This window comes from Mustela lutreola, chromosome 9 (genome assembly GCF_030435805.1).
Source record: "Mustela lutreola isolate mMusLut2 chromosome 9, mMusLut2.pri, whole genome shotgun sequence".
NCBI classification, from domain to species: domain Eukaryota; kingdom Metazoa; phylum Chordata; class Mammalia; order Carnivora; family Mustelidae; genus Mustela; species Mustela lutreola.
The window spans coordinates 11847644-11865723 of NC_081298.1; the positions used below are offsets into that span (position 1 = coordinate 11847644).

General features: G+C 45.6%; 2 protein-coding genes across 4 annotated transcripts in view; both read right to left on the bottom strand.

Moving 5' to 3' along the window:
* Positions 1–5794, bottom strand: part of CSE1L (chromosome segregation 1 like) — a 48531-nt gene extending 42737 nt beyond the window's left edge. For 2 of the 3 annotated variants that reach the window (XM_059132892.1, XM_059132889.1), the window contains exon 1: positions 5661–5794. The gene's annotated coding sequence lies outside the window, so the exon portion shown is untranslated. Of the gene's footprint in view, positions 1–5096; positions 5250–5660 lie in introns of those variants that run through there. The other variant, XM_059132890.1, reaches the window with a different exon arrangement.
* Positions 5795–14055: 8261 nt separating this feature from the next.
* ARFGEF2 (ADP ribosylation factor guanine nucleotide exchange factor 2) overlaps positions 14056–18080 on the bottom strand; it is a 101169-nt gene continuing 97144 nt past the window's right edge. Inside the window, exon 39 of the mRNA XM_059132888.1 lies at positions 14056–17726. Coding sequence (XP_058988871.1) covers positions 17550–17726 — 177 coding nt within the window. The 3' untranslated portion in view covers positions 14056–17549. The remainder of the gene's footprint in view (positions 17727–18080) is intronic.

An 18080-nucleotide genomic window follows, 5' to 3' on the forward strand; every position in this document is an offset into this window, starting at 1 on the left:
CTTAACCGATAGCCATGATGGAACCCCCATCCTGTTGCGTTTAATACACTCCTCAGTAATACTGCATTTCACTAACTTTCTTTTCTTTCTTTTAAAGATTTATTTACTTTAGGGAGAGAAAGAGAGCACACACGCTTGAGAGCAGGGGATAGAGCAGAGAGAGGAACAGAAAGAATCCTTAAGCAGTTTCCTCACTGAGCTCAGATCCCCACACAGGGCCCGATACCAGGCCCCTGAGATTATGTCAAGCAGAAATCAAGACCCAACTGCTCAACCCACTGAGCCATCCAGGCACCCAGCTAACTTTCTTCATTATGTTCTTAAAGCACTATACATATCTTAACAAAATCTCTTATGTTCCTCATAATTATCTATATTAAAATTAATCTAGGGAGCCTGGGTGGCTCAGTCATTAAGCACCTGCCTTCAGCTCAGGTCATGATCCAAAGGTCAGGGGATAGAGCCCCACATGGGCTCCCTTCTCAGCAGGAAGCCTGCTTCTCCCTCTCCCCCTGATGTTTTCCCTCTCTTGCTATGTCTGTGTCAAATAAATAAAATCTTAAAAAAAAAATCCAAACTCTTGGGGCACCTGGGTGGCTCAGTTGGTTAAGTCACCGACTTATAATTGTAGCTCAGGTCATGATTTCACGGGTCATAAGCTCGAGCCCCAAGTCGGGCTCCACAGAGGGGAGTTTGCTTGAGTTGCTTGAGATTTTTCTCCCTCTGCCCCTCCCTCCACGTGTGAACTCTTTCTAGCACATGCACTCTTTCTTTCTTTAAAATAAATAAATCTGGGACGCCTGGGTGGCTCAGTTGGTTAAGCAGCTGCCTTCGGCTCAGGTCATGATCCCAGCGTCCTGGGATCGAGTCCCACATCGGGCTCCTTGTTCAGCAGGGAGCCTGCTTCTCCCTCTGCCTCTGCCTGCCATTCTGTCTGCCTGTGCTCACTCTCTCCCCCTCTCTCTCTCTGATAAATTAAAAAAAAAAAAAAAAAAAAAAAAAAAAAATAAAAATAAAATAAATAAATCTTAAAAAAAAAAAAAAATCCACACTCTACTATGGCAGAATCCCATGCAATCTGACACTTCTCAACCTCATTTAGCTTCTTTAGGCTCCCTTTTGGCTCTAAGTTCAAGCCATAAAAGCCTTCCCTCTGTTGCATGAACCAGCCAAAACTGTTCTCCAAGCTGTAATAATGCTCTTCCCTCTAATTTGGGTATCATTCAACTGTCAGCCCACTGTCAACTCAAAAAGGCCTTCTACCATTACCATCTATCTTGTTCCCATTAAACTATTTAAAAAAAAATTTTTTTTTCTAAGATTTTTATTTATTTATTTATTTGACAAAGAGTGATCACAAGTAGGCAGAGAGGCAGGCAGAGAGAGGGGGAGAAGCAGGCTCCCCACTGAGAAGACAGCCCAATGCAGGGCTTGATCCCAGGATCCTGGGATCAGGACCTGAGCTGAAGGCAGAGGCCTAACCCACTGAGCCACCCAGGTACCCCCCCCAATTACACTATTAACAGTAGTAACCATCATCTGAAATATTTTTGATATACTTGTCATCCTTATTGTAAGCTCCTTAACGCAGGGACTTTGTATGTCTTGTCTCTGTCATGCCTGGCACACAGAAGATACTCAGTAAGCATTTGTTGAATGAACTAAAGGATGAGTCAATATGTGGTTCATCTAAGTAAAACAGGAGTTCTCAGTGTGTATTACAGACTATTCTTCAAGAGTCACTTATGAGGAGCCCCAACTTAACATGGGAACTCTTATATCTGCAAGATAAAAAAATGACAACGTACCCACCATAAGGAACACCAGTTCATTCCAAAGTTTTTCAAGAAAGAAGTGAATCTGAAATTCACCTTATATTACTGTTCACATATGCCAGTGCTTGTACTCTTGTCTCAGGGCTTTCCACTTACTCTTCCACCTGCCTGAATAGCTCTCACTATGGAGAGCTGCATGGCTCACTGCCCACTTCATTCAGGTCTCTTTCCAAGATCATCTCTTTCCAGAGATGCCTTCCTGGACCACCCTAGCTAAACGAGGACCCATCCCAGTTATTCTCCATTCCCTTACTCTATTTTTCCAAGTTCCAAACTTTCAAATTTTGTAAGGCATACCACTTTGCTTTATTGTATAGGCTTTGTGTTTTGTTCACTTCAGTCTCCCTAGTGCTTTACAATAGTGATAGGTAACTACCACGTATTTCTTGTACTATTTTTCAAAAGCTGCACTCCCTTAATTTTTTCCATCAAAAACATTCCACCAGGGGCACCTGGGTGGCTCAGCGGGTTAAGCCGCTGCCTTCGGCTCAGGTCATGATCCCAGGGTTCAGGGATCAAGCCCCGCATAGGGCTCCCTGCTCAGTGGGAAGGAAGCCTGCTTCTCCCTCTCCCACTCTCCCAGCTTGTGTTCCCCTTCTCGCTGTGTCTCTGTCAAATAAATAAAACTTAAAAAAAAAAAAAGAAAGAAAGAAAAAATCATAAGCTTAACCCACATTTGGGAAAGCGTGAAAAATCAGGTAACTTTAGAGAATATTCCACAGGTATTCACAATATATTTGCAAGATCGATGTCTAATTAAGCGATCTAATTCGGCCACAGGTGAAAGTACTAGGACTCTTGAAAATATTAGCAATATGTAAATGTAGAAAGTGTTATTGATTTTTTAGAAAAGATTTTATTTATTCATTAGAGAGAGAGAGAGAGAGCACACACACAAGCAGGGGGTAAAGGCAGAGAGAGAGGCAGAAGCTGACTTCCCGCTGAGCTGGGAGCTCCATGTGGGGCTCAATCCCAGGACCGGGAGATCAGGATCCGAGCCAAAGGCAGATGCTCAACCATCTGCAGCACCCAGACACCCCGTGTTACCGATTTTAAAATAAAAATTCACACTTGACATGGAAAAGCCATTATTTTGCTTTTATATGAGATACGCTACTTTTTCCACAGATCTTTGGAAATCCCTACCAATTCAGTTAAAAAAGAAAACACATGTACCACAAGAAATCAGTGATGACAGATTTATCTAAATTCCAAGTTCTTCTTGTTGAATGAATGGCTGGACCTATGTCTAACCTCTTCCCACAGGCCCTCAGTTACGGATGAAGACTTTTGGAACAAAAACTTTGCTTTCCAAGGCCATCTCACAGACATCTGTGACATAAGCTGATCCAAGATCTGCGCTTTTTCCTTAGATATTTCCTCCACATTAGAGAACCATTCCTGAGTCCTTACATCTGGGGAAAGGGAAAGAGATCCAATGAATGAAAACTATCTAGCACACACATATCAAGAATATACCCCAACAGCTCGACCCGCACTCCTCCCAAATCTAATCACAGGAACAGACCACTTAGAATCAAATCTAAACTATACACAGTCTACAAAACCCTATGATCTGGCCCCTGGATGCCTCTCCTTCTTCCATACACTACTGTAGCAAACTGGATTTTCCTCCAATATTCCAGTATTCTAAGTCTGTTCCTGTCCTGAAACCTCTGTACTTACTTTCTATTCCCTCTGCCTGGAATGCTCTGTCCCCTTACCTTTGCATGGCTAATCTCGGGTCAAATATCACCTCTTTAGAGAAACCTTTTTTTTTTTTTTTTTTTTTTTTTGAGAGGGGGAAGAAAGGAGGGGAGTGAGAGACCGAGAGAAGGTGGAGAGAGAGAGAGAAGGTGGGAAGGACAGAGAATCCTAAGCAAACTCTACACCCAGCACAGAGCATGACACGGGACTCATTCTTACAACCCTGAGAACATGACCTGAGCCAAAATCAAGCTGGACCCTTAACCAGCTGAGCCACTCAGGTGCCCCCAGAGAAATTACCCAATTCATTTATTTGTATTACAGTTTCTTTCGCCCATTAGCATATAAGTTTCCCAAGGGAAAAGACCTTATCCTTTTTTATTTCTTCAAGGGCCTTAGATATTTCTTCCACATTAGAGAACCATTCCTGAGTCCTTACATCTGGGGAAAGGGAAAGAGATCCAATGAATGAAAACTATCTAGCACACACATATCAAGACTCCCAGAGTGGGATGATCTGTAGTTACTAGATGAATGAAGAAACAAACTAATTCCAAAGCTAGAGTACTGCTCTCAAACACATCCGAACCTGTAGAGGAAACCTTCCTTCCCAGCCTCCAAGTAGCAGAAATCAAAGTAACCAAATGGAAAGAGAAAACCCCCTTGCACTGGTAGAAAGAAGTCGAAGTGTCTTGAAGGGAGATAAGGTGAATCAAGCATCCCAGGAACTGTGCGGATAGTGGAGACACACACAGAGGTTAAAAAAAAAATCCAACTATGGGGAGGGGGCTTAGGGGAAGAGAAAAGTACACAGGTGGGATCCAAGAGTAAAAAGTGCCCCTTCTCTGCCTCCAAGGACTAACAACAGTTGTGCATCTAGCACGTGGTAAGCACTCATCACCAGAATTTAGCCTTGAACAGGACAGGCAAGGTCCTTGCTCTTGAAGTTCACAACCCAGCAGCTGAGAAAGACAATGAACAACGCTAAGTAATTCTACTTAAAGATAAATGCCATTACGTCTAAAGTTGAAAGAAGTCCTCAGAGAACTTGGCCAAAGAAGGTATAAGGGGGCACGAGACTTAAAGGACAGGGACCCAGCCTTGCAAAGCTCTGATATTAACGATTTCCGAGCAAACGAAAGGCACGCCCAAACGCTCTACGGTGGGCACGAGCTTGGAACACTTAAGAAAACAGAAAGTCAGCAGTGGCTTTGGGTGGTCATTCGGGCCGCTTCGGGTGGGGCTCTGCAAAGCACGGTAGTAAGTCCGCGGATCCTCACGGCCACTTTGCGAAGCAGATGGTTTTCAACCCCACTTTGCGGATAAGGAAATGGGGAGACTCCGAGGGATGAAGCGACTAGCCCTACCCCGCACTCCCAGGGAGGCCAACTCTGGAACCAACCCAGGCCTTGTTAATTCCAAAGCTCATGCCCCCGAACTACCACACTCTTGCGTCTCCCCCGGAGAGCGGAACCCTACATCCCTGGGCAGGTGCATGGACTAGAATGCGACCCTCAAACAACCCAGCAAAGTGAGATCACGACGCCCACTTACAGTCAGGGAGACTGAGGCACAGGGAGATTAAAGGCCTCCCCTTCTGATCAGAACGTGAGTCCCGGGGACCGGGGAAGAGACCGTCTGGACGGCGGCTGGCTCCCGCCCCGCAGCCCGGCCGGACAGGCCTCGCCGCGGAACCCTGCTCACGTTGCGGGTGGCCGGGAGCGACGAGGACGGACGCGCGGGCGCGACCAATGAGAGGCGGCCTTCCCGAGCGGCCCGGCGGCGGTGCGGCCAATCCGCGCGGCGCTGGCGGGGGGAAGGGGCGGGTGCTCGGGCGGCTCGCGTTAGGCCGCGCCTCGGGGGCCCTCGCCCCTCACAGGCCCCGGGGCCGCCCCGCTTGGGCCCGAGCCCTGCGACGTCGCGAGGTTAAGCGAGGCCCGTCCGCGCAGGCAAAGACCTCGCCCGAGGGCACCGCCCGAAGCACGGCCCGCATTCCGCTCTCGCCCAGAGGCGCGGTCTTTGCTTCTCAGCGCTCGGAAGTGTCAGGAGCGCGGCATCCCTCCCTCAGCGGGGTCCCGAGAGGCCACCCTGCTAGGCCGTGCATGCCCCGAGTCTCACCTCTTGGGGATACGGGAACGGAGAAGGGAATCTCAGCCGCGGACTGTAGCCGGCACTACCCACCCCTGCTGCCGCTCCGCCTCACATTCAAACCCCGGCAAAATGGCGCGGCGGCGAGGCTGCGGCCCGGGCGCATGCGTAAGCGGGGCAGAGGCGGGGGGCGGGGCCGGGGGCGCTCAGGCCCCACCCAGGCTCGAATGGCCAATCGCGACCGGCTCTGTGTTTGCGCTGACGTCACAAGCGACAATGCCCTTTGGCTCAGACGGCGGGGTTGGGGCATCACAATCCCCATTTTCTGAGAACCGACGCTGGTTCAGCGAGTGGCCGCCGGAGTGCGACCTAGTCTGATGTAGGGCTGCAGGGAGGGACGTAGTAGGTCTTCTTGAACTGCTGAACGAACTCCTCAAAGTCACGTCCATAACCTCTCAGACCGAGGAGAACTTTCTGCCCCTCGCAGAGCGCCGCCTTTAGAGGAAGAGGCAGATCTTGATAATTTCAGATCTTGATACGCTACGAGAAAATTTAAAACGTTGATATGACAGGCAGTGACTTGGAAGGTCATTGGTTGGTCAGAGAAGACCTCTGAACAAGTGACACTTGACCTGAATTTCAACAAGGAGATAGCTGTGTCAAGATCCTCCTGGAGAGCATTCCAGGAGGAGGGGTTGTCAACAGCCTGGGCTCGCTCTCAGGCAGGAGTGAGCTGGCCTGGGCTTAATGAAGTGCCGAGAGGCCGGAGATGAAGTTAGAGAGGCCAGCAGGGGCCAGAAGATGTAGGCCTCTTAAGCCCTGTTTAGATTAGGTCTCACTCTCAAGGCATCCAAACCTACGCTTTAAAAGGCCCACCAGTTGCTGTGTGGGATGGAGTGTATGGGGGTGGGGGCGAAGAGCCTGAAGCAGGGAGCCTGGAGAGAGAGGTGGAGCCATGGTGTCCCCGGATTCCAGTGAGTAGCTGTGCATAGGGAGACAAGTGGACAGCTTCAGGATATACTCTAGAGGTAGAGCCTGTAGGATCTTATGATCCATAAAGGGTGACAATGACAGGAAGCAATGAGGACTTACGGAAATCTCAGCCCTCACTTTCAGCCACAAGCAGGCCCAGGCCTAGCTGTTCCGGAGCCCATCCCTTGCAACTGCTAGCTTGCTACCCGGGGAATGAAAGGCGTGTATCTGGTTATCAGTCGAGGGAACGAATATGCTAAGAACACAGAATTATACAGGCACTGAGAACTGCAGCACTCTCAGCACATCATGATTCTGTCCCAACCTCTGCAGTAAGAGATGACCAAACCTGAACATGGCTTCTAGCAGTATAAGGCCCTGATCCTAGGATGACCTCAGTGGCCCCCACCCCCAACGCAACACGCGTTTATACACACACACACACACACACACACACACACAACTACTTGAGAAAGCTCAATGTCTCCAGGAGAATTTACTGTTTGTTCTAGTCTACACCAGAGTATGCGCCCCAAACTTCCTTTCTTAGAGCATTTACTAAAAAGGATTAGAATTGTGAATCCTCCTTCTGTCCCTTTGAGATGTAGATATATCTCCTTCAATTCAGGCTTATCTTTCTCAATGACCTGAAAGCCATTCCTTTGAAATACAGTCATCAGAAAGGTAAAGCCTGTTTCTCTGTGTTGGGGGCAGATGGGAGCCTAACCTTGATAATTGCTAGCTAGCAGACAGAGCAGGCTGGGTGACATTTACACCTACTGACCCACCAATGCTTCACATTTTCACCTTGGCCCTCACTCTCTCCCCAATTCCCTCCTCCTCCTTTAAATGCCCAATCAGGGATGCCTGGGTGGCTCAGTCTTTGAAGAGGCACCCTTCGGCTCAGGTCATGATCCCAGGGTCCTGGAAACAAGTCCTGCATCTGGCTCCCTGCTCAGTGAAGTCTGCTTGAGATTTTCTCTCCCTTTGCCGCTCACATGTTCTCTCTCTCCAAATAAATAAAATCTTAATAAAATAAGGGGCACCTGGGTGGCGCAGTGGGTTAAAGCCTCTGCCTTCAGCTCAGGTCATGATCTCAGGGTCCTGGAATCAAGCCCCGCATCAGGCTCTCTGCTCAGCAGGGAGCCTGCTCCCCAGCCCCCATCTCTCTGCCTGCTTGTGATCTCTGTCTGTCAAATAAATAAAATCTTTAAAAAATAAAAAATAAAATAAAATACCCAATCCCTTCTGCACGGTCAGAATCAACTCTCTCGCACTGTGAGTATCTGAATGAAATCTGTTTTTACTTCTTCTTATTTTTTTTTAAGATTTTATTTATTTGACAGAGAGAGATCACAAGTAGGCAGAGAGGCAGGCAGACAGCCCGATGTGGGATTCGATCCCAGGACCCTGAGATCATGACCTGAGCCAAAGGCAGGGGCTTAACCCACTGAGCCACCCAGGTGCCCCTGTTTTTACTTCTTTAATGATGTCCAACTTTATCTTTGACTGCACCCTGGCTGTGAACATGTAAGAGCAATTCCCGAGATTAAAATGCAAAAATTGGGGCGCCTGGGTGGCTCAGTGGGTTAAGCCGCTGCCTTCGGCTCAGGTCATGATCTCAGGGTCCTGGGATCGAGTCCCGCATCGGGCTCTCTGCTCGGCAGGGAGCCTGCTTCCTCCTCTCTCTCTCTGCCTGCCTCTCTGCCTATTTGTAATCTCTGTCTGTCAAATAAAATAAATAAAATCTTTAAAAAAAAATGCAAAAATTGCTCTGTTTGAAAGGCTCATGGATGTAACATTTATTTATTTATTTATTTATTTATGACAGAAAGAGCGAGCGAGCGAGCACAAGCAAGGAAGGGGATCAGTGGGAGAGCAAACTCCCCACTGAGCAGGGAGCCCAATGCAAGGCCCAATCCCAGGACCCCAGGGTCATGACCCGAGCCAAAGGCAGACACTTAACGGCTGAGCCACCCAGGCACCCCTGGGTGTAACTTTTTGTAAAATTATTCAACATCTCTCCCTTCAGGCCACAGACCCTGCAAGTTCTGGCCCCTGCCAACCTTTCCAACCTCATCGCCTTCCTCCCGCCCACTCTCCACCCTCACTCAACCTAGCCGCCTGGCCTTCCTTTCTGTTCTTCCAAGCTCCAAGCTTATTCCCACCTCAGAGAGTTTGTACTGGCCCTTCACTCTGCCTGGAATACTCTTCTAGACCCCTGAGTAACTGGCTCCCTTTGTACATCCAGATTCCTGCTCAAATGCCATCTCCGCAGAGAGGCCTTCCTTGTCTGAAGATTGCTCACTCACCACACCCAATCACTCGACATGTAGGGGTTCCAGATTTTTTTTAAAGATTTTATTTATTTATTTGACAGAGAGAGAGAGAGAGTGGGAGATCATGAGCAGGGGGAAAGGGGGAGAGGGAGAAGCAGTCTCCCCGCAGAGCAGGGAGCCCGGTGCAGGACTTGAACCCAGGACCTTGGGATCATGACTTGAGCCGAAGGCAGACGCTTAACCAACTGAGCCACCCAGGCACCCAGGCTTGCCAGATTTAGCAAGTAAAATACAGGACACCCAGTTCAATGTGAATCTCAGAAAAGCAATGAATGATTTTTTAGTATAAATGTTGCATGGGACATACTACTAGAAGGCCATATATCATTTATCTGAAATTCACATTGATTCAGGTGTCCTGTATTTTATCTGGCAACCTTAGCCTCAATCTATCATTGTTTCTTCATAGCATTTATCACTTTGCAACTGTCTTTGTTAATTGCTCCCCCCTCCCTGCCATCAGCTTAACTCTATCAGACTATTAGACTATTAGGACTCTATTAGAACAAGGACCTTATTTATCTCATTTACAGCTGTGCCCCCAGCACCTAGCACACAGCACTTGCTCCATAAGTATTTACTGAATGTTGAATGAAATGCCCTATATGAATAAAGTCTATTGAGAAAGGTATGTTATTAGGACACTGGGGGAAAAGATAAATTTTTACCATTGCAACAACAAGTAATTGATCAGACTAATCTGCTTTCCTAGACAAAGACTTTCCTCCAGTCCTGGTGAGAACAACCGTAATGATTTAAGAATTTCCCATCTTTGAACGCTAATTGCGAAGGAAGCTGGCTCGCATCAGGTGTAGGTCTACCGTCTCTGCCAGGAAGCCCTGGAGTGTGCCAAGATTAACATGTCTGTGGACATGTCTAGTGGTGCCCACTCCCCTCGCCCTTTCAACCGGAAGAAGAACCATGCAGGTGAGGGTCACAGAAAGGTTGGTGTGTCCTCCTCTAGTCTCCATGGGTGATACCTGAAGCCTCCCTTGGGAATCTCTACCACCTCACCCTTCCCCACCGCATCATGAGCACACACTCCCAGGTTTGCTACGACTGCCAATGTGCACATGGTGAAAAATTCACTCGGTACAAACATGAGAGGATTTGGTCCTTTGCTAATTAAGACGTGCACTGTAGGTGATCTGTTATGTTCTCTCTGTCCTTTTCCTTCATTTTGCTTCATCAGATGTTCTCTGAGAGGCATGTTGGTCTCTCACCATGATTCTGGCTTTGTCATGGTTAAAGTGTACTCAGTTGTCTTGTTGTACGTTTTGAAGCTATCAGGTAGATTAGGCTCATGCTATTTCTTCCCGATGAAGTCTGCCTACCATCTGACGCTGTGAAATATTCCTCTTTGGGCCTTTCAGACCTCTCCTCTTCCAATTCTATTTGTCTGACATCAATATTGTTAGACCTGCTTTCTTTTGGTTAACAATTTCCTGGCATATCTTTTTATCCCCCCTGCTTTGTTGAGATAGAATTGACATATCCTGACACATCTTTTACCAGACCTTTACTGTCCCTCTTTGATCTGTTGTAGCACTCTAGTTAAGAGCATGGGGGCACCTGGGTGTGTCTGCCTTCAGCTCAGGTCATGATCCTGGGGTCCTGGGACAGAGGTCTGCATTGGGCTCCCTGCTCATCGGGAAGCCTGGTTCTCCCTCTCCCTCTGCCTGCTGTTCCTTGTGCTTGTGCTCTTTTTCTGTCAAATAAAAACAATCTTAAAAAAAAAGCATGGACTTGACTACCTAGGTTAAACCTTCATGACATCTGTACGACACTGGGCAAGTTACTTAGAGTTGAGATCTCTGATATCTGCAGGAGTGTATGCAATAGTAATTTGCTTCTCAAGGGGCCTGGGCAGATGACAGAGCCAGGAAAGATGAGGCCTGTGGAAGAGCATCTGAAAAATGTCCACCGTTTGATGATATTAGCTCTTATCTCCATCCCGAAAACGGGTGGCAATATATTTTTGACATCCTCCTATTGTCCCCAGTCCTGCATTTTCCCAGGTGGTACAGCTGTAGACCTGGCCAGGCCTTTGGACCTTGGCTTGGCCCCTATGCTTTAGAGGGTGTGGCTCTGGTCCCGCTCCAGCTGCCCACAGGTGAGGGGTCCATGCAACGAGTGGGTGGGCGTGCTCACCCAGAACCCTTATCACCTCCTTTCAGACCTTGTTCTGGTTTGCACAGGACCCTGGAATTCCCCACCGACAAGCCCCAAACCCTCTTGCAGGGTCTGTGGAAACCTCTTGGCTGGGTCACTCCTGAGAGCAGATACACGGCTGCTGTGAGCACCCCTCCACTGGCTGTATGCCTTGGGGACAGATGTGTTTGCAGGGGGTTCAGACAGAGCTGCACATCACACACACACACATTCAGAGCCTTGTGGTACAGGTGAGGCTCGGGGTGGGAAGAGAAAGGGGGCAGGACAAGGGCTGATTTCTTCCCATACTGCTGGGTTCTGGCCTGGAACTCTGAGGAGCTTGAGAATTCAGTGTTTGATTTCCAGGTGTTGCAAAGGTTTTGTCAAGGAAGGAGGATGGAATGTGTTTTCAAATACTTACTATTTTGACATATAACTTTGATTTATGTATTTAATTTTAATGATTTGGTTTTTTAAAAAGATTTTATTAATCTATTTGAGAGAGAGAGCAGGGAGAGGGACAGAGGAAGAGGGAAAAGTGGACTCCCTGCTGAGCAGGGAGGCTGATGTGGGATTCGATCCTGGGATGTTGGATCCTAACTTCAGCCAAAGGCAGACCCTTAACCGACTGAGCCACCCATATAATTATATATTATAATATATAATATATTATATAATACATAAATATATTATGTATAAATATTTATGAATAAATATTTATTTATTTTAGAGAGAGGTATCAGGAAAAGGAGGGGCAAAGGGAGAGGGAGAGAGAATCCCAAGCTGATTCCACGGCTGAGCGTGGAGCCTGAGGTGGGGGCTCAATTTCATGACCTGGAGATCACAACCTGAGCTGAAATCAAGAGTCGGACACTTGGGCAGCTGGGTGGCTCAGTTGGTGGAGCATGCGACTTGATCTCGGGGTCCTAAGTCTGAGCCCATATTGGGTGTAGAGATTAAGAAAGTGAATAAATAAATAAATAAATAAATACACTTAAAAAATGGGAGGTCTAATGCTATCTATTTCATACAGTTGCTGTGTGGACATACAGGACTTCCTGTATGCAAAGCACTCACTACGGTGTCTGCAGTGCAGTAAACGATTAGTAATGTTAGTTCTTTAAAAAAGTGACGTTGATAGCCTGCTTATTGCTGATGTCCCCCAAAGGGGCAGAAAGTTAGCACAAATCCTTCTGTACACAGTTATTTATTCCAGCTTTCATGAGCTGTCCCACTGGCCTCTCATATAGAATGGTGCTTGGTTTTTGCTTGCTTCTCAGAAACCCATAGCACTCTGGACAAGAAAATCAATATGCTATCATTTAAGCTCAAATTCACTCAAGCTAAGAAGTTTACCAGAACACATGGTGCTTCTTGAACACAAATCAAGATACATTCTTCAAGCAAATCTAAATTAGGTTGGTGAAGGAGCTATAGAAGCTTTATGCAACGATGGGGAGTCTCTGGGAAAGATGAAAACTGCCTTATATAAAAATTATCTGCAAAGGCTCAATCTTCAGTTGAGCACTAGATAAAGCTGGCTTGTGTCTGGAAACAGACATGTTTAAAAATATTAAAGTCATTTCTGCCAGAATCCTCGCGGAGTCCTCAACCCTTCTTCTGCTGTGGTATGTCGTGGCATTTACTAAGCTGCCACTCCCAAGATGTGACACAGATAACTAACTCAAGGAAGATTTGGCAGGTTTCTTGAACTGGACAACAGGCATGTTACACGGCTTTGCAAAAATTCCGGGGTTACTACTCTGGTCCTTTGAAAAAGGAAATGTACTTTTGTCTAAAATGTGTTCCAGTCTGTGGGTAGGAAGGGTACTGCTGCACCATCATTATGAAATTACTTTGCAAAATGCTTACATAATAGCATTTTAAGTAAATTATGTGGAGTTGGTCCTTCCTCAACCAGTGACCTCAGCATGCCCTCCTTTCTAAAATGGGTAAGCAAAAGTGACTTTTTTTTTTTTTTTTTTTTTTTTTTAAAACAGGAAGGCCAAAGAAAACTGACAGTATCTGCCACAGACTCACTCCTGGGTCCTGTAACACCAAAGAAGCCTTTTTAGATTCAGAGTCAGATTAGTTCAGGGGTTTTCAACCTCAGCACCAGTCAGAACTTGAGGCTGGGTAAATCCTCCTGGTGGAGGCTGTTTACCAGCATCCTGCCCACCCGCCTACCGCCTGCTGCGACAACCCAAAATGTTTCCAGACATTGCCAAGTGTCCCAAGTGCCCCCTGGGGACAGAAATGAAAATTCCTCGTGGCAGCAGGTTGAAAATGACTGCTCTAGATAAAACCCAGGCACTACCTGCTACGGTGAGATAAAGACTCTTTAGAAACCTTTTCTTTTTGTTCTTTACCGGAAGGACCTGACATGCAGGAACACAGAGAGTCATCGTTCTACTCTAATAAATTAATAAGGAAGAAAAGTTATTAGTTCATTTCAGCAGGGGGAGTATTATAAGTACAATGGTGATTTACAGTTTTAGGGTATTTCAGAAAGAATGGATTCTGAATTCAGAGGCAGTAAAGCCAAGTGGCACCCTTTGTGAACCTTAGAATTGCCCTCCACTCAGTGTCCAAGGTGGCTACCCTGTCAGTCTTCCTTTGCAAACCTGCCCTCAATGCCAGCAAGAGGAGATTTTTGTCTTCTTTTGGGAACTCACCCACTGGTCAAACTAACTAATGAGTTAAAGTGAATTCAAGAGACTAATAAAAATCTTCTCATGACTGGGGAAGAAATGAACCTTACTTAAAGTAATTAAATCCCACAATTAATATTTTCCCATTAGAAATTATTTTCATTAACTATTGAGGCCAAATTTTACTACCAATGGAGAATTACAAGCTTATAGCTGCCACAAGAACAAATGTACCCAAAACTACAGGTTGAGATATATATATATATATATATATATACATATATATATATAAATTATTATATTAAAAACAGCTTTCCTTTTAAAACTTTATTGATTTACCACCTGATTAAAGCATGGGATTTTAACAGTATTATACATAATATTTTTACATAGAAAACTTTACATAGCATTTCATATTATATAATTCGGCTTATTCTTTCAAAAATGTATACATCCATTGGGCAAGGAATGCTTTTCATTAAATTACCAATATTAAATGCACTTAATCATCGTGTATAGATTAAACAAAAGTAGCTATTAACTAACTTTTAGGCATTTTAAGGAGGTAAAACATACATTTTGCACATAAAGAAATATTTGATGCAAATATGAAGATAAAATTTTTAAAAAATTAGAACACTGAGAAAAACTACACCTTTGATGAGTGTCTTTTTTTTTTTTTGAGAGCAAGGATTTCCAGATAGACTCATTCTTTTAAATATTCAGCTTTGGTTTCTTTGTTTCTCTAACTGCAAAGCTGCTGATAGCAAAACTCCAAGATTTCACATGAGTTCAAGCTACGTCTACTTTAACACAAATGTTAAAAGAGAACTCAGAGAATGCAGTAGTAAGGATCTTGCTTCTGTCTCAGCCCATATCCATTTGCATCATAACAACAAACATCTGAATGGGATAGTCCTACTTGCCTCTGTTAGCAGGTTCCTTCAGTAACTATAAAGACTATGTAATGGAGAGCCGTAATCGCAAAAGAACAACAAAAAGGTCTAGGGTTTTTTTTTGTGTTTTTTTTTTTTTTTTTTTTTTTTTTTGGCATTTTGTACAAAAGTCACCTGTCAGAGGAAAATGGTTTGTTTCCAGATATTATGATACAATTTCCATAATGTAGTTCTTTGGTTGTACGTGAGGAGTAACAGGAAAAAGGTGTATTTGACTCTAAAGATGCATATTAGCAATCACATTTCCCATCCACGTTTGTTGTTAAGATGCCAGAGCTGGTGATTTCCCTAAAAGACAGCGCAGAAAAACAAAATTGCTCAAAGTAGCAGTGTTGTAACAAAAACTTCTCTAGAGACCCAGCACATATAATCAACACTTAAAGCATCCTGACAAAGAAATAAGGCCTTGGAAATGCTTCATCTTCTCTAACTTTGCTAGTGAATGGTGTCCTGGCCCCGGGCTGCCGTCACACACACTCTCCTCACTAGTGTGTCAGTGGCACAAGCCACATGTACCAGGAGATAGAACAGATTTATTCACAAAGTAGAATTTAGGCTGAATGGCTTATTAGTAGAGATAAGGAATTCCTCTGTACTTCACGGGCCACTGGCAAGAAAAATTACCCCAAATGGTTTGACATCCCGGTTTTTAAAAGGCTCCATGCTGGTATGATTCAAATGCCTCATTCAGAAAATCCAATGTTTTAAAAGACAGAGTTAAAAAAAAAATTCAAAGCTGAATGTTTGGGCATGGAACAAAATGAGCTCCCACACTTCCCGCTCTGCAAGAGGCGGCAAGAATGAAGAGAAGGCAGGAAGACCCGGCGGCGGGGTCACCGCTGAAGACAACGGTGCGTGAGAACCTCAGAAGGAAAGCAAAAGTCTCCAGGTGGGGACACAGTGGCACGTTCCTGTGCATGCCATCAGGACAGATGTGGATGGAGAGCACGGACGTATAGAGGCTGTGACCGACCACAGTACCAGGGAGGGAGTCTCCGCTGCAGCATAAGGATGTAACGCATTCCAGGACAAGGTAAGTCAAAGGTGCTGACGTTTTCCATTCACAGTAAAATTCTCCCACAGTCCTTTCCTCCCAAATTATATAGCTCCTCTTCTCCAATGTATGTAAGTAACATAAAAACCTAAACCTGCTCTTTTTTTTCTTTGGTAGAGAAATTAAAATACTTTGGGGGAAAGAAAAAAAAAAGAGTACTGCCAGCCCAAACCAAACATTCCTCAAAGCTGTAAAACACAAACAAATTTAAGAACTCAGTTTCTTAGGAAACAAAAGCACCAGAAATCCTTCTCTATGAAGAAAAAAAATATCTGATTTTAGATAGGTTCCCAACTTGCTAACTTCGAAGGCACCAGAATTGACATCAATACAACCTAGTTTCCAGGACTGAAGGGCACAGGCGGAGTCTGGGTGTGTTATGACTCCGTGTAACACTGCTTCCACGGGGAGCGGGAGCGCGGCTCTCGGGAGCCCTGGGTGAGGGGGCAGGGTCAAGTTCATGTGCTCTTCCTCAACCACCCAGAGTAAATAAATCCAGCTTCCGACCAGACTGCCTGCAGGCGTCAGGCCCCACTCATGGAATCTTTTACAGAAGCTGCTGCATCAGGATTCCGTCCTAACTCCAATTAAGACTACTGCACCTTTGTTAACACAATAAGGGCCCCCAGAAGCCAACCCTTTCAAAGAATGCAGTTCAGAGGCTCGAGTTCTGGCACCTGGGCGCAGGCCATCTCCCGCCACGGTCACGGTTCAGCCGAGGTGGCCCCACCACAGCACAGGCTGACTCTGGGTCAAGGACTCATGCCATGTGGCTGGGGAGTTTCGCAGGTGGCCCTTCTCCCACACAGCCGCCATCCCTCTCTGGAGGCCCCTGAATGGGGACTGTGCAAAAGCAGGGACGCTAAACTCACTATTCTGAGGTAAAAATAAAAGGTTTACTCAAATATAAATTAACTCTGTTAAATTACTTCATTTTTGTTACCACTTCATATATTAGATCAGAGGGTGTGAGATGGACAATCTATTTCGGATATTTTCATACCCATCCACAAATACTTACTTCCAAGGAAGGCTACTTGTCTTCATTACATTTTTTACTTTTTCCTACAGACTTTTTCTCCCCAGGTTACTAAAACATGGAGGGCCAGGAGGCACTATCTTTTTAAATTTTTTAACCTTGCAAGCTCTTAATTCTAACTTAATTACTAAACTCTGCTTTCAGTGAAATCTTCAATAATAGCTTTTCATAAAGTACTTTAAAAATCACTCAGACGTTAACAAAACAAAAACAACCCTTCTCCCCGACTTTCTCCAAACTAATCTAACTACAGCTGACTCACAACTGACAAAAACATTCAAAATTCTCCAACACACTCAAACGACGACAAAAAATCCAGCATATTTTAGGTGGCGTTTAGCCGTTACAAGAAATTTTATTAACATACTCTCTAATAATCACGAACCTCTACAGCTATGTTCAGTATTTTCAAGGAGAGCAACCTCCTCCGACAGAACACGTACAGCCGATCACGGGACTCTGCTAGGAAATGGTGCATGTGCGGCGACAGGCTTAACAGTCTAGCCAGGAAGATGGGAATGACGGAGATGAAACAGATTCCCCACCTACTGTGTTAACTGGGTATGCAACGCTTTAATGGAACAGCACGTCTCAGCCAGGGACTGATGGGACCCGCGTCGAGGTCAGCCTCCTCCAGGCCATTCTGAGCTCCCAGATGCCGACTCCATTTCTATGATCTGACCCTCCATGAGCTGTGCCAGGCAGAGGTGGCGTGAACGATCCGCAGAGCTGCAGCAGTGGCCTGCAGGGACCAGGGCTACCACACTGGGGACAGTGTCCCTGGTACCTGGGATGGCTCTTCTGGAATCCATATCTTATAGACAACACCTATCCGCAGGAAGAACTTGCGCAGAACTGCTCGGAGCTCAGGAATCAGGTCAAACTGCATAATTTCACACAAGTAGGGGTAGTACATAGAAGCGTGTGCTTTAAACTTGAGGTGGGAGAGAAGGAGAAAGATCAAATTAGACAAGGAGCTCCTTTTTTGGGCACTAGTTTCTCAAAAGTATTCATCTCGCCCTGGAATCTCCTGCAATATTGGTGTTTTTTTCTTGCTATTTAAAAAGTTGGTGGGAAAAATTTGCAAATTAGAATGTCTTTTAGTTATGTCTACTCCAAACACAAATTCTTTGGGGACAGCTTTGCTACCAAAGTCAACGTTCGGTTCAGCAAAGCAGATTCCCTCTTCTGAACCACGGCTTTGCTATCTGGACCCTCTCTTCCAACACAGCCACACTCAAAATCCCTGCAGTTCAACTGCTGTGTGCATGGTTTCAACATCAGCCTT